Source organism: Delphinus delphis, chromosome 1 (assembly GCF_949987515.2).
Source record: "Delphinus delphis chromosome 1, mDelDel1.2, whole genome shotgun sequence".
In the NCBI taxonomy this organism is placed as follows: Eukaryota; Metazoa; Chordata; class Mammalia; order Artiodactyla; family Delphinidae; genus Delphinus; species Delphinus delphis.
In genome coordinates, this window is record NC_082683.1 from 108,249,011 (window position 1) to 108,272,270 (window position 23,260).

General features: G+C 49.5%; 2 protein-coding genes across 5 annotated transcripts in view; one reads left to right on the top strand and one right to left on the bottom strand.

The window, feature by feature from the left end:
- The window catches only part of GABPB2 (GA binding protein transcription factor subunit beta 2), a 28,058-nt gene extending 21,405 nt beyond the window's left edge, over positions 1 to 6,653 (top strand). For all 3 annotated transcript variants that reach the window (XM_060029582.1, XM_060029577.1, XM_060029583.1), the window contains 2 exons: positions 1,313 to 1,443; positions 1,570 to 6,653. In XM_060029582.1, the coding sequence (XP_059885565.1) occupies positions 1,313 to 1,443; positions 1,570 to 1,869 (431 nt within the window). In that variant the 3' untranslated portion in view covers positions 1,870 to 6,653. The remainder of the gene's footprint in view (positions 1 to 1,312; positions 1,444 to 1,569) is intronic.
- A 5,944-nt stretch (positions 6,654 to 12,597) lies between these two features.
- Positions 12,598 to 22,272, bottom strand: SEMA6C (semaphorin 6C). Of its 2 annotated transcripts, XM_060007198.2 has the most exons (18): positions 21,877 to 22,272; positions 20,179 to 20,293; positions 19,832 to 19,895; positions 19,619 to 19,675; positions 19,155 to 19,256; positions 18,839 to 18,929; positions 18,512 to 18,631; positions 18,245 to 18,333; positions 17,696 to 17,913; positions 17,280 to 17,411; positions 16,854 to 17,006; positions 16,440 to 16,613; positions 16,022 to 16,168; positions 15,651 to 15,728; positions 15,471 to 15,526; positions 15,247 to 15,291; positions 14,792 to 14,887; positions 12,598 to 14,384 (listed from the first exon to the last, which is right to left on the bottom strand). In XM_060007198.2, exons 1-18 carry the CDS (start codon positions 21,992 to 21,994, stop codon positions 13,339 to 13,341), a joined length of 2,901 nt encoding a protein of 966 aa, XP_059863181.1. In that variant the 5' UTR covers positions 21,995 to 22,272; the 3' UTR covers positions 12,598 to 13,338. The 2 variants fall into 2 exon arrangements, with proteins under 2 accessions (XP_059863181.1, XP_059863185.1); XM_060007202.2 differs by lacking the exon at positions 14,792 to 14,887.
- Between the last annotated feature and the right edge of the window lie 988 nt (positions 22,273 to 23,260).

Sequence of the window (23,260 nt, forward strand, 5' to 3'; positions counted from 1 at the left end):
TATATTTCTGTCATTTCAAGAATGTTATATAAATGGAATCATACAGTATATAGCCTTTTGACATTGGCTTTTTTCTCTCAGCATAATTTCCTTAAGGTCTATCCAAGTTGATGTTTGTATCAATAGTTCATTTCTTTTTATTGCTGAGTAGTATTCCATGGTATAGATGTACCATAGTTTGGTTAACCATTTACCTACTTAATCTGTCTCCAGGTTTTGGCTATATCTGAGTAAAGCTATTATGATCAATCTTGTACAGGTTGTATGGGAACATAAGTTTTCAATTTTCTGGGGTAAATGTCCAAAAGTAAAATTTCCGGGTCATATGGTAAATGCATGTTTACTTTTGTAAAACACTGCCAAACTATTTTCTACAGTGACTGTACCATTTTACATTTCCACCAGCAATTTATGAATAATCCAGTTTCCCACATTCTTGCCAGCGTTTGGTGTTATCACTATTTTTTTTTTAATTTTAGCCATTCGGATAGGTGTGTAGTGCATCATGTGTGTTGTGTGCATATGTGTGTTGACCCTTTTCTCACTTATCTATGAGAAGAGAAATAGTTAAATTAGACACAGCTAATGGCAAACTGCTTTCATGAAAGTTTTCTCAAAATTCTTATTTAAGATATCAGACCTACTTTAGATAAGTTATTCCTGCAGAATTGTAAGCTAAGTGGTCACAGCTTCTGATCTACAGTCAGACATTTCTATATAAAAGCCTCAGAGTTGGGTCTTAACTGCATGGCTTCCAAACCTGCAAATCTTCACCCTTCCTTTCTGAGGTCTTCTTAGTGCCTCTAATCTTTTTGGTTTCTCTCTGTAAAGCCATGCCTTGCCTATTGATTCTAAAATCCAAAGAGATATGAACAGTGAGATATCAGAGAATATATTTCAGTTTAGATGATTTTTTTTTTGGCTGCGTTGGGTCTTCATTGCTGTGCGCAGGCTTTCTCTAGTTGCGGTGAGCAGGGGTTACTCTTCGTTGCGGTGCACAGGTTTCTCATTGCGGTGGCTTCTCTTGTTGCAGAGCACGGGCTCTAGGTGGACGGGCTTCAGTAGTTGTGGCTCACAGGCTCTAGAGCGCAGGCTCAGTAGTTGTGGAGCACGGGCTTAGTTGCTCCACGGCATGTGGGATGTTCCCAGACCAGGGCTTGAACCCGTGTCCCCTGCATTGGCAGGTAGATTCTTAACCACTGCGCCACCAGGGAAGCCCTATATTTTAGTTTATTGTCTGATTCAAAGTAAGCAAAGTCTCTTTGTTTTACTATGTATTCATCACCTCCAATTGGTGTCCTTTGGCTTATAGTTTTAACTGTACCTGCTGGTCAGGTTGCAGAGGAGACTGTCATTGAAGAAGAGGCAGAAGAAGCAGAGAAATTGCCACTGACTAAGAAACCAAGGATAGAAGAGATGACAGACAGTGTGGAGGAAAGCAAGGTAATGTTTTTAGCAGTGGTGGAGAGAAGAGAAGGCAAAGATTCAAAAGCCAGAACTTTCAAGGCCCATACCCTTCTTTTTTGTCTACTCTCAGGAATTCTTACCTGTGGCGGTTTACTTTTACAGGAAGGCACTGAAAGAGAGCTACTTCAGCAGCAACTCCAGGAGGCTAATCGAAGAGCCCAGGAATACCGACACCAGCTCCTAAAGAAAGAGCAGGAGGCAGAACAGTACCGCCTCAAGCTAGAGGCCATGGCCCGACAACAGCCCAATGGAGTTGATTTCACCATGGTTGAAGAGGTGGCTGAGGTAGATGCTGTAGTAGTTACAGAAGGGGAGATGGAGGAGAGAGAGACAGAAGTGACTGGGGCAGTAGGGACCACAGAGCCTCATACTGGAGTTTCCATGGAAACTGTTTCAACTTAATGTGCAAGGGCCACAGCTTGTGCTGTGTCTATCTTTTTCCTCTTTTTAAAAGAAAATACAAAGGACAAACATTGTATAAAAATTAAGAATGTCCTAAAGAAGAAAACTATAGCAGGGTACAGAGTTTGGGCTCAGGAAGGCTCTCTATGCAACTGGAAAATTCAAAGCCAAATTTAGGGAACAAGTCTTCTGAGGGACCAAAAGAATAAGGACCAAATTTCTCAGCTCACTTCATTGCTTGAAGCATAGAGGTAAAAGAATGCTGGATGTTGCAGATTGATTGTTTTTTAAATAACTGACTTTCTATGAAAAGATTTTAAAATAATATTCCTAATATGGACACACCCAGAGCCTTTAATATTATAGTTGTACCATCAAGTGACCTGAAACTGCCTTAGATTTATGATGTGTACCTGTTAGAGGAGAAACCTAATTGGAAGGAGGGATTAGATGCAAGTTCTGGGGAAGAGAAAGAAATATATTCCACTTCCAAAGGAGCAGGGAGGCACTCCCCACTATCCTGAGTTAATTTCACTGAAAAGAAATGTGTGATTGCCTGACTAAATTTGCATCCATTGTGTGTCCATAGCTCAGATGCCAGTTTAAGAAACTGAAATAGAATTTTTAAAAACTGGAAAGGAGAGAAGTGTATATAAATCCAAAATCCTCCAGGCTGTGCCTCTACAATGCTGGAAAGTGGCCAGAAAGAGGCTCGTGGGGTTAGGAAACAATCTGGTCCTGAGATACCAACTTTGCTCTGGCTGGATTTTATGAAATCGCAATCCGGAGGGTAGTCTGTTGTCAGAACAACTTGCTTCCAACCATTTATTTATGTAATACCAAGCTTTAATATCAACTTTTTAATTTTATAAAACTTTGTTGAGTTTTCTAAGTGTGCCTTTCCGTGGAACTTACATGGTATCCTCTCATATGCAAGAAAAGACAGGGGGAGAGATGAATGCTGAGGATGTTGTATAGCTTTCTCCATCTGATTTGGGTTGAGTAAATTGCTCTATTTCCTTAAGGTCAGGCCTTGTGCAGAGCTTTTGTGCCTTATAGTTGCTCAGTGTGTGCTGGCAAAGGGAGTGAGAACTACCAGTGCTGTAATGTAAGGAACCAAAGATTCTGACCAGATGCTTCGTCACCTGACTCTCTTCTCTCCCACTATGCCTGCTCCCTTTGCCGATATACTTTTGAAAGTGTTTCATTGCTGGGATTTCTTGGAATTTTTTTAAAAAAGGGAATACGGATGGAGAGAGAGGGGTTATGGAGAGGTCATCATCCTGGACTTGCTTGCTTGCTTTGTTGTAAATTAAAAGCAACCAGAGGGAGCTGTGCCAAGTAAACATTTGAATGACTGTTTAGAATATGGTTTTCTTAATTAGCAATCATGGGGAAAACATACATTTTTAATTTGGAATAAAATGTGACAGTTAACATGGTTCTGTTTACCTTGATTAGTGAAGTAATTTGCTGCAGTTTTCCAGAGGTGCAGAATCATTTGGGGCTTAAAATAGACTGAAAACGTAACTCCCCAAACCAAATTTAACAAACGGAATTGGCTATTAGAGGTTTATAGACAAAAATATCAGTTTTGAAATTAATCTTGGCTACGGGCCAGCGTAGCTAGGTTTTCTCCATGGACCAAGTACCAAGCACTTCCCAGATGATCAGAGATTAGTCTGCACTGTTGGGGATGATGGAGAAATGCAGTGGAGCAGCCTAGGTAAGGGAGAGGGTAAAATTGTGGTATCTGCTGTCAAGTCGTCCTATTTCTGTTTGCAATATTTTTCCTTTTTCTGAGTCCCTTTGTGAATCAGGTGCTAACAATAAGCTGCTATTGTGTGCCATTTCAAAGCTTTAGCTTAACTATAGAGGGACCAAGTGTTATTTTAGATGTGTTTTGTGTGTGTTCTTGGTGCATACATTGACTTTAATTCCTTCTTTTATTCTTTCCTGTTCAGGGAGTGGAGGTTAACTGTGTAGAAAATATGCAGGCCCAACCACCTCACTCTCTGAGGTAGCTTCTTATTGAGGGCGGGGAGTTTCCATCCAACACTCTCTTCTGAGCATACAGAGTACCTACTGTTTGGGGGAACTGTTTAGAGTTTCTTATTATTCTGTTTTTGTAAGAGCCTATCATTCCCACCCAGTAAAATATCTAATACAGCCCAAGTCATTTTTGATGATGGGCTCTCTGAGATAGGGAGTTAAAGGGGGGGTTGGGATAGGGGGAGAGAGAAGGGAAATGTCTAGAAAGGGGTGGGTAGCAAAAGGGCATTTGTTTTTATTTACTTGGAATAGACCTTTTAGCATCCCAGAGAAGGGAAATAGGGCTTGATCTCTAATTGTATTGCCATAGAGAGAATGGTAGGTCAGGATCCCTTGAAGTAGTTAGATTAAATATTAAAGACATGAATGGCCGTACCATTGTATGATTTTGCATATTTTTCTGGATCAGCCATGGAAGTTGGAAAAATGTTCCTAGATCTTCTGGGTTTGGGGATTCCAACTGGCTTATTGGTAAGGTTGGATTACAGAGAATCAAACAGACAAGTGGTTCAGAGATGGTACTTGAGCAGGAGAAACCTGAAGCCTAGGATGATTGCCTACTTTAAAATAAAGCTGCTTTAATAATATCAGTATTAATATAGGAATATTAGACCCTACATTTACATTTTGGTTTTAAGCTTTCCCCTAAAAAGGAGAAAGAAATAAATCTTAATATTTCTGTTCTTGTTCCTGGTTTCAGGGAAATTACTTACAAATGTATAAATGTACATTCCCTTCCTATCACTACCTCTGTGGGATCCCTTAATTGTAATGCCAGAGTTGAGGTCTCTTAATTGAAATATGGGAGAACTTGGCTTTAGGTTTTCTGTATATTGAACTCAGCACCTTTAAAAGATGTTCTTTTTCTCTGTCAGATCTGTGTTTCATCATTTTTGCCTTTGCCTCTCCCCCTTTTTCAGCCTTAGCACTGCATTATTAAAATGTTTGTGTCTGCTCAGTAATATTAGAAATCTGTGGCATGCAAAATGACTTTTTTTATATTGCTGTAAAAGAAATGAATTTAACAGAGGGCTTTCCAGTTGAAGTTAGGTATTTTGTGACCAGGGCATTTTTAACACCCCTTTGCTGCACGTATATATTGTGTACATTTATAAACACATATGAATTTTCCCACTTTTCTCTTTGTTTATTTGAGGTTCAACTCTAAAGTACCTGGTAAAAGCTGAAAATATTTTTATTTCATTAAAAACATTAGAGAGGGTTTCTTTCAATTGAGTAAAGACACTGAGGAAGAAAAAGCAAGCATTTCTTTGGCCCTTTTTCCGAGGCATGCTCAACTGGCAGTAATAAGAAACCTGAGGAGTGAGGCCCTAGGGAGAGCTGGTACCAAGCTTTGCAGAGATTTCTTTAGCATACAGTGTGATGACATTGGTAAACTGAAAGATTCAGAGCAGGGTCAGGGGTAGAGATGGAGCTGCCTTTCCACAGAGCAAACCTCCTTTCAGCTCCTATGGTAGCTGTTTTGACTGGCATTTGTATAATTTCTTACACCTCTGAAAAGGAAAGAAACCCTAGATAAAGTTCCATGGCAGAAGGAGCAGACATTCTATACATCTGCTTCCCAGTTTAGGCATCTCAGCCTTTTAAGGAATGATCATTTTGAGAAAGACTTCTGTGGCTCTTTTCCTAACAAACAACATTATAGACCCTCAGAGCTAGAAGACATGAGGCATGTAGTGAACTATTCCCAGAAGTTTAATATTGAGTGGGAATCGGTTTTTGTCCAGATTTGTTGGAGAATGGCCTCCTGTTCTCTACTTGTTATATAGACATCTCTGTATGGCCAGAAAAGGAGCTTTAGAATGGAATACATATTAAGACCGCCTATGTGCTGCTCTAGGCTCTTATCTATTTCCACTTTATGTGATATTTTCCCCTTCTGAGTTAGTACTCTATTTCCTATGCCAGTATATTTAACAAGAGACCAGGAGCAAGAAGGACGTAAATTCAAATTAAGTAGCTTTGAACCTCTGGTGCTGCCCTTTTTTTTTTTTTTTTAAGCCTCTCTTAAGATTAGGAGGTGGGGTGATATCCCTAGACTCCAGACTACTACATAGCAATTTGGCTTGTTAATGGCAGGAAATTGTGATTCCCTGTCTCTCTCCTCCCCTTTCCCCTCTAACTACTTCTGCCTCTGTGACCCCATTGTTCTTATCTCACTGAGTCTTTCCCAGGCACTAGAATTTAATTAATAGGTCATTTCTAATCTATGCGCCTTGTCTTTCCTCCTTCTGTCCCCTCCTTCCCTACCACATATTTTCTGTTTATTCTTAAGTGATTTGTTTCTGAGAATTAATCTAGGTCATACCCTATATCCTGTGCTTCCTAGTTGGTCTCAGGCATCTTGCTCTATCAACAGTAATGATAGCAGCAGCTCCCTTCTCTGGCTTTGCCCTGTGTACTGTCCTTCTGCCAAGGCCATTTGTGTTGGGGGGGAGCAGAGACAGGGTAGGTGGGGTGCCTAGCTTCTTCTCAAAACATCTTCAGTTTTTTGGGTTGTCTGACAGCTTTATGTACAGTATGTTTTAAGAAAACTTAAGTATAATTCTCTTTTTTATTTAGGATTTTAATTAAATAGGGTTTGATTCCGATGAGCAAGTTTGTGTGTGTGTGTGTGTGTGTGAGCATTTGTGTGTATGTACACCTATACAGATCTATATTATATATACAATTTTTGTACTATCATTTAAAATAAAAAAATGTTTCTTACTAAAATGCCAAAGTCTTACCATTTCAGGTGTCATTGAAATTTTTTTTCCATCTCCTGGGCAAAAATTGTATCTACTGCCTGGTCACAGATAATCCTTAAGAGCAAGTTTTCCCCGTCCTACTGAGCTAATGAGGGTGGAGCAGTGGGAGGGTGGTTTTGGTGGGGGGAGCATCTTCTTTCCCCTCTTTGGTGCCTCTTCTGACCCATTCACACTCTCAACCTTTTCCTTATCTAGCTACTCCTCAGCTGGTATTCTTAAGAGGCAGAGCAAGTTGAGGTAAGAACTGAAGTGAGAATGGAGAGAACTTTTGACTGGCTTATTAATTTACATCTTCTTTCCTTCTTTTATCCCCCACTCCATTCCCTAAAAGCAAACAACCAAGAGAGGAGAATAGTAGCTGAAGTAAATGATTCTGTGCCTTGTGTGGGAGTTAAGTCAATGCCAAGATAAGGGGCAGGGTACGGGAAGAACATCAGGCCCAGGGAGGCTTGGACATAGTGCATTTGCTCTGCTGGCTTCTAAGCTACTCTTAGTTGATAAGGTGCTTGTTGTTATCTCAGTCTAATTCAGCACATATTTATTAAGTAAATATGCGTAGCAGTCTGGTTGTGGCGCAATCCCTGTTGATAGCCAGGGTTGAACGGACCCACTTGGCTGGCTACTTGGGTGTTCCCGTCTAGTGTATAGTGTTCTCAAAAGCTGCTCCATCGGCAATAAAGATGCCTTTCTCAGATAAAGGAGGGTAGGGCTTCCCTGGTGGAGCAGTGGTTAAGAATCCACCTGCCAGTGCAGGGGACACGGGTTCGAGCCCTGGTCCGGGAAGATCCCACATGCCGCGGAGCAACTAAGCCTGTGCGCCACAACTACTGAGCCTGCACTCTAGAGCCCGCGCACCACAACTAACGTAGCCCGCGTGCCTAGAGTCCCTGCTCCGCAACAAGAGAAGCCACCGCAATGAGAAGCCTGCGCACTGCAAAGAAGAGTAGCCCCTGCTCGCCGCAACTAGAGAAAGCCTGCGTGCAGCAACGAAGACCCAACACAGACAAAAATAAAAAATAAATAAAATTAATAAATTTAAAATAAATAAATAAATGAGGGTAAAACCAAAGTCAAGGACATATAAGTATCAGTGTTCAACATTAGAATCTCCAGGTAAGCTCTCAAAGTCAGTATTTAGGAAATTGAACGCTTACCATGTACTAGGTTGCATGTGGATAATTGCTTTTTGGTAAACAGTACTGTGTACATATTAACTATAAGGTGCATCTGGCAGGTACCTCATAAATGTATATATGGTCTTTGCTCTGCCGAGAGAAAAAGAGCAGGAACTCAAAAAGCCTTGAGAAGCAAAGAACTGAAAGTGTTGAATTAAAATCCTAGCGAGAGGGTTTCCCTGGTGGTGTAGTGGTTAAGAATCTGCCTGCCAAGGCAGGGGACACGGGTTCAAGCCCTGGTCCAGGAAGATTCCACATGCCGCGGAGCAACTAAGCCCGTGCGCCACAACTACTGAGCCTGCGCTCTAGAGCCCAGGAGCCACAACTACTGAGCCCACGTGCTACAACTACTGAAACCTGCGCGCCTAGAGCCCGTGCTCCACAACAAAAGAAGCCACCTCAATGAGAAGCCCGCGCACTGCAACGAAGAGTAGCCCCCACTCACCACAACTAGAGAAAGCCCGCATGCGGCAACAAAGACCCAGTGCAGCCAAAAATAAAAAAAAAATCCTAGTGAGAAAAATCATCAGGCATATGGGAAAGTTGGAAGGGAATTGGAGAGATAGGAACCTAGAGTTCTCTGAAGGGTAAATATTCTTAAATGATGGAAAAAACCATGAACTAGGGCAACTTGCCTAAGATTTTCTCTCTCTGTGAAAGTGAGCCCTCTACTCCAAGATCAGTAGGTAGAAAATACAAGAGAAGGTTGAAGTGGGAGCAGCCTAGTGATAATTACACCTATGTAGGAGTTTCTGCAAGATGTCTGATAGCTAACAGTAAGTTTAGACTATAGGGGACCCCTGAGCCAGGTGTGGGGCTGCACTCTGCTACCATAAACAGTCCTAAAGTTTAAGAAAGTTCTTACTGTAAAGTAAAATGATATTTTAGAGAGAGGCCAATATCATAAATAATAACATGCTTTTAGTTTGTGCTACGTGTCCGTCAATGAGCTAGGAACTTTGCATGCACACAAACATACCTATCTTGCAAGGTGTGTATTATCTTCATTATGTAGATATTAAAAAACAGGCTGTGACTTTGCCCCAAGTCCCTCAGCTTAAAAAATTTTTTTTCTTTCTAAAACTACAGTTTCTACATAGAGTTAGTAGTGTTTTTTCCTCTGTAGTTTATCCTTTAGTCACAATAGCGTCTCACTTGACTTTGGGCAGCTTAATTCATCTCAAATTGCAGTTAAGAAACTGGAGAGAAGTAAATTCTCCAAACAGCCTTTCTAGCAAAATCCCCAAAGTAAGTTTTGCTCCAAAACTAATTCAGGCGGCATCTCCATAAAGCTGCTAGTCAGCAACACTTGAGCAAGGAGAGTCAAAGATAACCTCTCTTGCAGGAAATGGATGGGGTCTTCATCTCTAGGTGTGCTGGATTGTTCTGTCTTTCCTTTAGATCACTTTCCTCCTTACTGTATCTCGTTCTCTATCCTGGGAGGCTAACCTGTATGAATTTCATCAACGGGTTCCCTGTGCTTTGGCTTCCAGTTGGATTCAGTCAGTAGGGAGCTCTGGGCAGGAGACTGGATGGAGACAAAAGACTGAAATCAGTGTATTGATTTCCCAGGTTCCCTCCCTTGGGGTCACTTGGACCTAGCTGTATCCTTTGATTAAAGGCCACTGCCCCACTCAATGCAATCTCTCCTTCCAAGTCTCAGTAGCCATTACCTCCCTTTGTCCTTTCAGGTGTAAGGCTGTTACTAGCCTCCAGTTACTGACCTATCCCTTGCCAACACTTTTTAAAAGGAGCCCTTCATTATTTTGAGTATGTCAACTATTTTCTCTTGGGACCCTAATACACCTGGTAAAGATAGGTGATCTTTTGGATTCATAGACTTCATATTTTATCCATGTACTTCAATCTTACTCTCATACATGTGACCTTAAATACTTATGAGTCAACAGTTCTGAAGGGTCAACTGCTGGATTAAGTAACAGAGAGTGACTCACACCTGTGTGGTTCCCAAGGGTGGGGTAGTAGCATCAAGGAGACATAAATCTGAGAGATAATAATAGCTCAGGCCCCTATGACTTAGCTACCAAAGAACCCAAGATGCTGAACAGCTTTTCAAGCTTTGTGACTGTGGAACCTTCTGTGTTTCAGGTCCCCAAAGCTTTATACAAGCTGTTGGACTCTGCCTACTGGGGCCCTGGTTTCTCCATAACCTCCCAGGATACCTCTGAGAAATCAGCTTAGAAATCCCTCAGGATGACAACTTTATCCTGTTGGTACATTCTGTTTTTTCTAAACACAAAGTTTGAGCTAATATCCTAATTTTAGAAAAAGACTATCAGGGCTTCCCTGGTGGCACAGTAGTTAAGAATCCGCCTGCCAATGCAGGGGACACGGGTTCAAGCCCTGGTCTGCAAAGATCCCACATGCTGCGGAGCAGCTAAGCCCGTGCGCCACAATTACCGAGCCTGCGCTCTAGAGCCCGCAAGCCACAACTACTGAGCCCACATGCCACAACTACTGAAGCCCGCATGCCTAGAGCCCATGCTCAGCAATAAGAGAAGCCACCGCAATGAGAAGCCCGTGCACCACAACGAAGAGTAGCCCCTGCTCACCGCAACTAGAGAAAGCCTGCATGCAGCAACGAAGACCCAACATGGCCAAAAATAAATAAAATAAATAAATGTATTTTTTAAAAAAAGACTATCAGCAGATTCCTGAGTTAGGATCATGTTTATCCCTGTGTTGATAGTGATAATCATTTCTTTCAGTTTATCCCTAATTTATTCACTGCTGTCAAGATGAGGTGTTTCAGGATGAGTGCTAATGAATTGCATTCTTAATAGTCTATTTTGGGCAAATAACCGTTTCCCACAGAGCACTTAATTTAAGCCTATATATTTATATGGTGTTTTATAAACCCCACGTTGGCATATGTTCTTTCCATACTTTACAAAAGAAACTGAGGCGCGGAGAGGTTAGTGGAATTGCCAAGGTCACCCATAAAATTATTAAGGGGCAGAGTCCAAGGACTGTTGCTCTCACTGCAACATAGTTGCTTTCACTAGCCCTGAGAAGGTTCTGAGAGTCCAGCTTAGGCATTCTTGGCTAGAGAAGTTGCCATAGTGTTTTTGTTTGTTAATATTTATTTTTGGCTGCGTCAGGTCTTAGTTGTCGCAGGCGGGATCTTTCATTGCCACACGGGCTTAGTTGCCCCACAGCATGTGAGATCTTAGTTCCCCGACCAGGGATTGTACCAGTGTCCCCTGCACTGGAAAGCGAATTCTTAACCACTGGACCACCAGGAAAGTCCCCATAGTTTAGAAATACTAATAAATGAACATCCTTTACAATTAAACTGAAACCAGGACTTTAACCTGTAAATTGTTAAATTTCGATTGTACTTCTCTTTTGGGTCTACATTTGAACCTGAGGATCTTTTACCCCTTTGTGACCACCTTCAGGGCAAGAACTGAAGTATCTGTGAGACTTGGCCCTTAGAGGGCTATGAAAGGTTGCAGTCTTAGAATTTTTCTTTGTCCTGGCTTGGTTTGAAAAGGATAATGAAGTCAGGTGACTGGAAAGATTCTTTACTTCTTCCTTTCTCTCCTCCACTATCTAGCAACTATCAATGATTTCAAAGTATCTCGGTTTAAGTAAAGCATCCAGTGAGAAAAAATTGAGATCTAAAGGACCTCTCCAACCCGGTGAAACAAGCTCCAAGCAGAAAGCGGGTAGACTCTGGAGGACAGCCAAATTTGGTGGAACAAGCTATCCGATGTGTGAGAAGTGTTCAGAGGGCATTTAAAAACCTTGAGGGTAAAATCTATAAACGAAGTTTGTAAGGATACAAAGGGAAACGGATTGCTGAGTAGAAGCAGATCGCAAAATTAAGAATAATAGCCCAGGGTGAGTGTGAAGGAACCACCATCTCACAAGATACCATGTTTTCTCCTTTAGAAAGGGTTTTCACGTACATTATCGTACTTGAGCCTCTCAACCCCATTTTTCAGGTGGGGAAACGGAGGCTTAGGGTAGAGCTTTGACTAGGCAGGATCACAAGCGTAAAGGGCGGAGCTAGAAACCATCTCAGGGTTCTTCAAACTGTTCCCAGCGGATTCCTCTCGAGGGCTTTTAGGCAAAAAACCCGGAGAGGAACTGGCGAGGCTTCCTTAGCTGCAAGGCGTGGTCTGGCCTCCAGGAGGCGCCAGCGGCAGGGCGGCCTAGGGCTCCAACCCGGTGGATATCCCCGCCACGCGCCGGTAAAAACGAGACTTCTAAATCCGCAAAAGCAGCCACCGCCCGCGCGAGGTCTTTCGCTCCAGGCAGTGGGCGGGGCAGGCCGTCCTGCTCGTCCCTCTCATTGGCCCCCGGGAGTAACGGACAGGTATCTGCACCCAGCCCGGGCCAGAGGAACCTCACGACACACGCTAGCTGATCTTCGGCGCGCGGGGCTCGAGTGCGGCCCGGGAGTCCGCGAGAGGAGGCTACGCATGCGTGCAATAAAATACGCTTCTCGGAACCCCTCTGGCTCCGCAAAGGGGAACTGCTCCTTAGGGAACTGCTGGGGCAAACCCCTAACTTCACCAGTACTTTGCTGGGGTTTTTTCTTGCAGCCTACCCCTCTTGCGACCCAGGTTTTTCCAGCCAAATTCCCTTTATGACAAGATTTCCTGATGTGAAACTTCAGTCACTTACGCTGCAGCTTCATTTTATTTCTCCAAAAATACCCTCCCCCCACCCCATAGAGCATTCTACGAAAAAGTCCCTCTTATCTCGGTCCAGAAACGTGCTCGGAGTACCCTCCCTAACCCCACCTAAATTCTACCCGGGGTCTCCTGGGCCCTGGTTCATCTCCACGCACCATTTCTTAGCTTGCCTCCTTCAGGAAATCTTTCGTGATAAACCCCTGTGGGAGCGCAGCCATCCCAATTACTCGGGAGAGAGCTCAAGGCCAAGTTGAAGGCAGAGATTCTGGAGAAAAAGGGCTCAGAGCAGCCGACCGACTCCCGCCCCGCCCCCTCCGCGAGTAAAGTCAGGCAGCGGCTCGGGGACACAGCTGTATTGGGAAGGGGAGGCTCCTACACAGTAGGAGGAGGCACGTCCCAGGAGGCCCGAGGACTCTACACAACGGGCGTGGCGCAGCCCCGTCCGTCCGCCGTGCAGCCCGCCCGGGGCCCAGTCTGTGGAGGCCCGGAGGGGCGAGTTAAGGCAGCTTGGCTGAGGGAGGTGGGGGAGTGGGAGTGTGCCAGTTCCCCCCGAAAAGCTGGCTCACTGAGGGGGCGAGCTTCTCACCTCCCACTCCTCTCTCGAGGACGGGGGAAAGACAGTCGGCAGTCAATAAATAAACCCGGGGCGGGCAGGGACCCCGGGAGACTCTCAGAGTCCAGGAAGGCTGGAGGTGTGGAACAAGGAGAGAGGGAGGTGATCTGTCCTTGGAGATGCGTCCACGCTCACGGCCTCTGAGGGCATGGGCCTCGAGGGTACCATTTGAGGCCTTGGAGCAGCTCCCTTTAAAAGTTAAAATGGTTGCCACTAGGGACGGCCGACTGCGAGGAAGGTCCGACGAGGGGAGGCTTCAGGGGCACCTGGGGCTTCTCGACGTCCACCCTCTTCAGGGCGCGGCCCCGGTGCCCCTCAGGCCGGCCGAGGTACAGGAGGTGTCTCCCGGCACCCCCGGAGTACCTGGAGGGGCCTCCCGAGGGTACTCGGGTGAGCAGCGCGGGGGGTGCACGGTGCGTGGAGAAGGGCAACCTCCGGCTGCCGCCCACCCCGAGCCGGGGAGCTGGGGCGGAGAGAGCAGGCCGGGTGGCGGGGGCCGGGCGCTTGCCCTCCGGGGGCACGTCCAGCCTCCGAGGCGTGGCACAGTCCCGGGGGAGCAGGCAGGGGCCGGCAAAGAGGGTGGGGGCGGGGGCGGGCTCGGGCGGCAGCGCCCGCGAGGTGAAAGGGGCGGCGGCCGGGGGCTCGACCTCCTTCCTGGGCGGCTGCGGGCCGTGCAGGTAGCGCAGCAGTTCCTCCAGGGTGGTGACTTCCACGGCCTGCCCGGGACAGCCGGGCGGCGGCGGCCTCACCAGCACGCGCGGCGCGGGGCCGCCCGCCGTGTTCCCGCCCCGGGCGCGGCCCCGGCCCTCCTTGGCGTTGTTCCCGTTCTGGTTCCACTCCCAGGGACCCCCGGCGTGGCGGAGGTGCTTGACCGGCAGCTCTGGCGTGGACTCCGGGGTGGGCAGGCAAGCCAGCTCCGGCGGGGGTACGCCCTCGGGAGGAGGCAGGAAGGTGGTGTAGAGCTGGGGTGTCTGTGCGCCCCCTCCGTCCTTGGACGTTGGCTGCGGCTCTGGGCCCGCCCCGTGCAGACGGGCCAAGCTGCGAAGGGAGAGAGGGCGCGGGAGCCCCGCAGTCTCGATATCCTTGCTCCGACGTCTGTGGGCGCGGCGACAAGCGCAGGAGACCAGGAGGCCAGAGACCGAGGCGCCCAGGGCGAAGGCTGCGGCCACACAGGCCAGGAGGAGTGGGATGGGGACGGCGCGGGAGACTGAGGCTGGCGGGAGGTCCCGTCGCACGCCTGCCGACCGAGAGGAAGGAGGGAGGAGGGAGGCTCAGGGAAGGTGGACCAGCGGGATGGCAGGTTCCGAAGTGTCGCCTCTCTCCTGCTGCTCAGCTCCAACGCAGCTTTGACCCTCTTTAGGGATCACCTCCCCTGACCCCTCAACACACACAACCCACCGAACTACCTTTCACACGCAAGCTAGAGCTTGGGCCTGGGGAGTCCCCATCCCAGCTCTGGCCCCTGTAGCCATGCCAAGAACAACTGCCAAACTCTGCCCGTGCTGAGGGAGGTGGGGCTGGGAGGGGAGGCTCCAAACAGGCATTATTAGTGAGCACCAAACAACGATCAGTGAGGCGCTTAGAATTCTTCAAGAATCAGCAGCCCCACACTTCACTCCTATCCCTCCCAGCCAGCCCCCTTACCCTGAGTGTGAGCTCCAAGAGTGGAAGACTGGGGCCGGGGGTGGGCATCACTGGGGGGGCTTGGGGTCTCAGGGGAAGGGCCAGGACTCAGAAGCACTGGTGACAGAGACCAGGTCAGAGCCAGTGAGGCTCCTGCTCTCCACCTCTGATACCCATTCAGCGGGTTCCCGCACCCCCTTTAGAGCCCAAAGGTCCAGAAGTGCAGCCTTCATTTTCCTCTGGAAATGGGCGAGGGCTCACTATGCAAGGCACTCTTTGATTTATTTGTTCAAAAACTATCTGTTAAGCACCCTATTATGTGCCAAGCACTGAGCCCTATGCTAGGTATTTGGAGGATGCTAACCCTTTTTTGAGACTCTCTCAGGGTGTCCAGGGTGCTGGTCTGCTGCTGCCATGGGGCACAGACTTGGGTGAGTGTGGGCTGAGCAAGGTGAAGTTGGGACAATAGAACTCACCATAAGCAGAATCCCCTGTGCCAGACTGACTCCCAGTAGCTCCATCTATGAAAAAGGGAGAGAGAGGGTGAAGATAGGGGCAGAGGGAAGCTTCATGAAGAACTGATGGGCATGACTGTACCACAGAAGGAGAGAAAGACAAAAGCCCACACCTGGGATGGTGTCTATGGCCGTCAGAGCCATGCGCAACAATGGCTACAGCTACCCCTGCCGCTTCTGTTTACCTTGGCAGTCATCATGCTCCATAGATTCCTGGTTCCCAGCTGGATGCACATCAATCCTAGGAGGAAATGGAGGCGGCTCAGTGCAGGTATACATCTTGCCCCCATCCCCCACCCTAGCCCTCAGCTTCCTCTCTTAGTGGGGAACTTTCTCCTCAGGAGATCCACGAGCCTCTCACTTACCCACCAGGTCCCCTGATATCCACACAGCCTCTGGAGCTGTCCCATCCACAGTATGGGTCCTGAGAAGCCAGACAGCTCCTAGGGAAAACTGAGTCATGTGAGGCTGGGACCCTCTCCACCCTAATCACATTCCATTCCCCTGCCTCTTCCACTCTCACCCTGGCCTGCAGGAGGCTCTTAGCCTGATACTCCCAATCCTATCCACCCCAATCCCTAGTCCAGTCCCTGGTTACTGCCCACCTGCAGAATGCTTGAGATACCCACCCCCAAACCATTCCCTGCGTTTCCCTGCCACCCACTACGCCTGTGTTCCTGTGTGCCTGCAGGCCCAGAGCCCACCCAAGCAGGGCCTGACCTCAGGTCCCTCTCACCTCCGACAGGCCCCATGCCGGGCACATCGACTGAGAGGGAGGTAGATGATACAGCCAGAAAAAGCCACAAAGAGCCTGTGACCTTCAGTGTCCAGCTCCAGCCCTGTGACCCGCCGTGCTGTTTGGGCTGCCCGCTTCCCACTGCACCTAGGGTGAGGCCAGAAGGAAGCAGAGATGGAGCAGGTGAGGCTCCTTTTTCCCTGGGTGAGTTAAAGAACAGAAGTGGGGGAGGCATACAAGCAACTGAGTACAACTCATAGGGCTACTCTGCCCCAACACAGTGTCCAGCTTCTCGCCAAGGCCCTCTCTCTTCCCCACAACTTCCAATATTGGAGTCCCCACCCCATCCCCATATCCCCATCTACCACTCCACGTCCCATCCCTGCTCTGCAGGGGGCCTGCTGGACAAAGGGCTCACCGGGAGGGGCTGTAGGCATCGATCTCTTCCAACAGAATGGGCTCAGGGCCCCCAGATTGCCCCCATGGGGGCAGCACCTTCAGCACTGTCCCATCGTTGGAGCCAAGGAACAGGACTGTGGTATTACTGTAAGGACCAGCCATGCCATCCACAGCTACCTGGGTCAGTAGGGCCCTGGAGGGATAGGCCTCAGGTCAGGACAACCTGACCAGTGGAAGCTTGAGTGTTTCAAGGACAGCGCATGTGTCTGGGTACCCCCTTCTCTGCCCTTCCCCCAGCCCAGTGTTTCCTTCTTAGCTCTCTCCCTTCCCCTTTCACGGGTTCTTCCTCCTACCAATGTGATTTACCTTGTGGGGTCAGGGAAAGAGTGGCTGAGGCGGGGAAGGCAGTGGACAGCATTTTCTAGCCCCATACCTGCTGGTGAAGGTAAGCAGAGGTTGATGGGTGGCAGGTGGCACGGCAGGGTCCAGGAGTGGGTGAGCCTTGATGAAGGTCAGGACATCATCAGGGAGGTCTCGAGAAGAGGGGAACAATGCAGCTACACCTACTCCTGCACAGGATCCTGGCCTGGTGGACACAAAGGAAGAGGGAGCCTTAGGGCAGGGAGCTGGGGCTTAGTTAGGCTCTGTGACCACCACCTACCCACTGCTCCCAAACATGATTGGTAACCCTTGTTCCGCCTACACGCAGACATTCACACTACTGCTTCCCTTCCCTGCTGCCAACCCTCTACAGCCCCCTCCCCAGGCCTTGGACACCTTGCCCTCTCCTCATAATCCCATTTGGGGAGCAGACACTGCTTGTTTCTACCTCCACAAAGGCCACGCCCACCCTGCGTACCTGGGGGAGGGGACCCTGTCCTCAGACACAGGGGTCCAGGCCCCATCCAGACTCCTCTGCTCCTTGAACTTTCCCTCAAACCCACGCTCAATATCATCCAGGTAGAAGGCACAGACCGCAGAGCCGGGGATGCTGAGGGAGCCAGAAAAGGATGCGGGCTAGGTGTTGGAAGGGACAGCACAGTTCCTCCTAGGTAAGACATGGCAGTTCCCCTTCATATACCATATTAGGGCGGAGCCTGAGAGGGTGGGGCAGCCCCTGGGGGCCACGCTAGGAGAAAAACGGTGGGCAGAACAGCAAACTGGCTTTGAATGGAGCTTCCGCTCACTGCCCTCATCAATAGGCGCTGAGAGAGGAACCTGGATACTGGTGGGGCAGGGGACAGATGGGGCCACATCGGTTAGTCTGGTACCAACCTATTGGTCTGGGTGGTGAAGACCCCAAAGAGAGCAGAGCGGCCATACAAGTTCACAGGCCCTGTCAAGGCCTGTAAGACGTCAAAATAGAAGGTAGAGTCCCCAGGGACAGAGCAGTTGAGCCGCAGCTTCAGGAAAGATGTCCAGTGGCGGTCCAAGGCCCGAGGTGAGCCGCCCATGTCACGCTTACACACACGGGCCACACGGGAGAACTGTACCTGTGTGTGGGAGAGTTGGAGACGAGGAGAATGGTGAGAGAGAGCCCCAGGGCCAGCAGGGTGAGAGCAATGTGGTGAGTTAGAGCACCAAGAGACAAATGTTAGGGGCACAGCAAAGGAAGGGTGTGGTCGGTCAATGTGGGTCAAGGTGAGGGACCTAGCAGGATGCGGGGGCAGAGGCCTGGGGGCTACTCCAAGTTGGGGGCCTCAGAGTCCAGGGGATTGCGTTGTGGAGATTAGGGCCAGGAGCCCCTAATCTCCCCTGAATGACTGGCTCTTCACCATCCAGCAGAGCCCTCTAGCTACCCACCCCTGGTGCCCACTTCCTTACCCTCCCCAGCCGGGCATCCTCCACAGAGACTTCTCGGAAGAAGAAGTAGACATGGTCTCCATGCTCCAAAGCGTGGACAAAGTGTGGCTCTGAAGGGAGAGTGACAGGAAAGGTACGGAAGAGAAACTACACCTGTTCAGAAACTCCTGGCCCCCCACAGCCTCTCCCCTCTGCATACATGCTCACCACTACCACCATCTGCCTGCCATCGACCGCCCCTGCACCTCCTCCCCAAGAGCAGCCTCCCTGCCCTAGGCCCGCCCTGACCTCGGAGCCACTTGGAGTCGTACTTGGCGGAGCGGAGTGGGGGCTGAGGCCCAAGGCTTCTGTAAACCACAGCGTCACTGGCCTGGAAATCCGCGGCTGTGGCTGAATACAGGCTGCCCTCTGGAGGGGTAGGGTGGGGTCAGGGGAGGGCTCAGGGATCCGTATCTTGGCTCTTCTTGGGCCTCCCACACCCCTCCCTTGGTCTGACCTTGGCCCCTACCTTAACCCTCCACTCAGGAGCATGGGAGAAAGACCAAATTAGGAAAGGGGCTAACGTGGGAGTTCCCTCCGGCCACATGCCTGCTGCTCACATGCCCAGGTGCATACCTGCAAAGACGGCCACGTTGGACTGGGTGGCATCAAAGGGGCATCGAGCCTGCCCGCTCAGCTCCTCACCCTCCTGCTGCAGCGAAGTTATCTGGAGGCAGAGGAAACAGGTTCTTGGACCCCTTGGGGTGTTGCGAGTCTGGCTCCATAGCCCACTTCCTCATGTCCCCTTGCCTCCTTGCTCCACCCCTTCTGGACCCCTCCCCTCTGGGCACTCCTGTTCCCCTACCCCTGCTGGTCCATCCCCACTGAACTGATTGCCCAGCTTGGGTTCCTCTCCCACTCCAGTCCTGATGCCCCGCCCTCGCCTTTGTACCCCATAACTGCGGCACACAGGGCTGAATGAGTTTGTTCCACAGGCAAGGAGTGTCTGGGAGTCCCAGGGAACGAGAACACGAATGTAGTTGTAGCACTCGTCCTAGAAAGTCCAGAATTCTCGGTCAGTGACAGGGCTCCCTGGGACTGGGATGGGGTGGGGGTCACAGGAAGTAGGGCTGCTCCACTTGAGCCAGGCAGAGCAGTGTGGGGTGAAGTCCCAACTAAGCTATCTACTCCTAGTTCTGTGGCCTTGGGCAAGTTCTTTGGCCTCTCAGATCCTCACTTTCCTTTTGTGTGAGGTGTGTAAAGGAAGCTAAAAATCATGAATTCCCTTTCCTGTACATTTTCCTCTATGGACCAAGATGAGAGAAGTGAGGGGAAATGGGCACAGTGGAGGCCACTTAGACAGAGCCTAGAGGCAGGGTCATCTCCTTCCCTCAAGATTCTTATCCCACTCCTCACCGTCAGCTTCCCCCGCACGGCACAGTTCTCCATGTCTTGACTCCTCCATGTTAGATACTGGCGGGAGAAGTAGAAGGGGAAAAATCATGGGGCAACCCGGAACCACCTCACATTATGGCTCCTCCTGGAGTCTTCTACCTACCCACTTGATCCCGGTTAGACCTTTCCCAGCCTCATCTCCATGCCTCAACCTCCTCCCACACAGCCCCTCACCTTGTTGGGCACTAGCCCCTCCCCTTCTTCTTGGGCTTGAAGATCGAAGGAGAAAACGTGATCCCTGAAGAGACAGGCAAGGAGGGATCAGAGCCAAGCCATGGATCCCCACCTGAACTCCTGAGCCTCCCACCTGGCCCGTGTTCAGCTGCTCAGGGACAAACAGTGCCCTCTCTCCTCCCCCTTACTCCACAACTTGGCAGTTGTGCTCTGGGTCCTAGCATGCCCATGTCCCATGGCTTATACACCGCATGTGTCCCCTGCAAGATGTTGCAGTGGCCATGCAGGTCCCATGCCTGCCCAGCAGCAGGCCTGTCAGCCCCACAATGGTGCCACAGCCAGTTTACCGCGCAGCCACTAGCAAGGTCCGGTTCAAGGTCAGGAATCTCTGAAAGTCCAGCCCAAGTTCTGCAACCACAGCGTCATCCTCCAGGCCCCGGAACCAGGATAATGGGGAAATACCTAGAAGGCACAGAGAGGTGGGTGCTGAGGGCCAGCCAGAATACCACGTACTCCCTCAACACCCTCTCCAACCAGATGAAACCCAGCCACGGACATAAAATGGATATGTGAGATGAGTTGTGAGGTATTAATAAAGCTATTAATAAGGCTATTAATAAATGTAATACCAGCTAACTCTGAGCACTTAACCTCTGCCAAGCACTATGTTAGCATGTTAGATGCATTGTCTCACTTCAGACAACAACCCTATGAGGTAGGTACTAACAGTGGCCCCATCTTACAGATGAGGAAACTGAGGCTTAAAGCCATTAAGAAATTTGCACAGCTCATTTAGCTTGGAAGTGGCAGGCACCCCAATTGAGATCCAGGTCTGTCTGACTCCAGAATTGAGCCCAACCCCTTCTTGGAACTGCCTTAGGGCTGGCAATTCCCTTTCACTCCCACATTGTACACTGTCCCATGTGGACCATTTACTCACCCCATTTCTCCCAGCCCTCTCTTTGCACCCTCCCCTCAAGGCTCTTCACAGGCCACCTCAGCCCTCCAAGGTTTCTGCCTCCTCTGACCAACTCCAGCATCCACCTGGCCTGATCATGGAAACCACAGTCATCAGCGTTCAAAGGGACCCCAGAGTTCAGAGAGAGATGATTTAACATTCGTATGGTGCTTCGAACCACATCTGGCACATGTGTTTGCTGCTCTTATCTATCCCCCAACAGTTACTCCCAATAACCTAACTGCCATTCCTTCGTCCTTAAAATTACTCTAAATCCTGCATATATAACAGGAACTTGCAAATAGATAAAGGTCCTTCTCAGGAAAAGTTGGCTGGTGGTTTCCCTCACGGTGGGACCTAGACTTGGTAGTGATAACGTGGTGGAGAGGGAGGTAAGAGGTGTTGGGAACCACTGAATTAGTCCCAAGCCTTCATTTTGTAGCTAATAATAATAGCAAACATATATAAATCATTTACTTTGTGCCAGACAGTGTTCTCAGAACTTTACCTGTATTAGCTCATTTAATCCCTAAATAACTCTATGAGGTAGAATACTATTATTAGTAGTATTTTTTTTTTTTTTTTTTTTTTTTTTTGGCTGCACTGCATGGCTTGCAGGATCTTAGTTCCCCAACCAGGGATTGAACCCAGGCCACCACAGTGAAAGCACCGAGTCCTAACCATTGGACCACCAGGGAATTCCCGGTAAAATACTATGACTACCTTCATTTTGCAGATGAGGAGACTGAGGCAAAGAAAGGTTAAATAACTTGAAGAGCTCACGCAGCTAGTGAGCAGCTTAGCAGGGATTCAAACCTGCTAAGGTCTGGTCTGGCCGAGAGTCCACATTCTTTATCACTGAACAATGCTGCCCGGAAGTGAAGGAAGTAGGCCCACAGATGAGAAGTGACGGACCTGAGGTGCCAGTTCACTCTACCTGTCTTCTCCCCTTTTCTGGTCAGGCTCTTAGCTTCCTTGAGACTGAGAGCCTTCCTGCACCTTGCCACCCACACAAGGGGTCTCAGTGTCTACCTGCCAAGGCTGAGTGCTGAGCTCATATAGAGGGGGTGAGGTACCAAGCACTCACCTTGCAGGTCAGAGGTCAGCAGAGGGAGGGGGTCCTGGGGAAAGGCAGCCTGGGTGTGGGGAAGTGAGAGCAGCAACAGCAGTAGCAGCAAGGGCATGAAGCGGGGGTCACGGGGCATCCTGTGTGGGGCAGCTCAGGCCCCAGGGGGTGCCCCCTCACCCATATGCTGGCCCTGAAAGAGAAGACAGAAAAGTGGGGGAAGGGGTCATATTTCCTCCACCTTCTGAAGCAGGCGGACCCTTTCCCAGGTCTATCCCCAGAAGACCCAGTGCAGTAGGGAGAAGAAACCTCTCTCTGGCACTGCCTCAGTCCCAGCCAGCTGTCACTGTCACTCAAGGCCCTTCCCTGTCCAACTGGCCCAAACTGGCTGGTACGAAGCCTGCCAGCATGACCCCAGGTAAGGACAGGACCCGCCTGCTCCCCCTCCCAGCCTTCTCACTCAGCCTTTTCTCCTCTCTCCTGACTGGGCCTGGGACATTCAGTAGGTGACACCTCGTGGCCCCCCTCTTGCTAACCTCTTCTCAGCTATAATTAGACACTGAAGCCTTAAAATTATAAATAGTGACTCCTTGGCACTGGGGAGGAGGAAGAGGGCACCATGTCTGCTTCCCCCCTCCCTCACGGACCCCCATGGCACCCGGGAGCAATTTAGGCGCTGTGCCCTGGTAGAGGCAGCTGCGAAGCAGCCATCATTGTCTAGGGTTGAGGAAGAACAGAGTGGGGGAGGCAGCCTAGGGGTCTTTGTCCTGGTCTAAGCTCACGCTTCTGGGGCCCTTCCCATTGCTAGGGAGAAGCTGAGTGAGTAGGGAGGGGAGTGGGGGAGGGGTGCTGTCTTAGCCAAAAATGAATCTGCATCAAAGCCAGATCAGAGGCTAAATTTAGCTCTGGCCGCAGCTGTCTGCCCGACCACTGTGCCCCCTCCCAGCCTGCCTAGCCCCCTGTTCCCTCCCTGACTCCAAAGAACCACTGCATGTGCTTAATGTGGGGAAGAGCAGACCCACCCGCTATGAGGAGCCAGGCATAGAAGGGGCTATACTGGTGAGGAGATATGGCTGAACATGTCTCCCCTTCCCTTCCCTTCCCTCTTCGGACTGCCTTGGAATGAAAATATAAATAATTCAATGACAGCCAGGCGATTGTAGCCCAAAGTCCAGGAGAAGATAGATATGGTGGCAGGGACAGTGAGACAGCCCTCCTTCCCACCCATCAGCTTCCATCAGCCTCCCACAGCCAAGCTGACCCTGGCTGGAACCCACAGTGGGAGGTGTACACCAGCTTCCTGCCTTCCCCTGAAGTTGAAGTGAAGGGCTGAGTAGGCTCGGGAAATCAGGTCAGGAAGGGTGAGACTCCTTCCTTTCTGTGAACAGACAGTTATCCTTCACTA

Coding starts and splice junctions, on each gene's coding strand:
- SEMA6C (XM_060007198.2), bottom strand. CDS start 21,994: ATGCCCCGTGACCCCCGCTTCATGCCCTTGCTGCTACTGCTGTTGCTG. Junction 18,930..19,154: donor CTGTGTGCCGCAGTTATGGG/GTACAAAGGCGA, acceptor CTCTGCCTCCAG/ATAACTTCGCTGCAGCAGGA. Junction 15,527..15,650: donor GATATCAGGGGACCTGGTGG/GTAAGTGAGAGG, acceptor ATTTCCTCCTAG/GATTGATGTGCATCCAGCTG.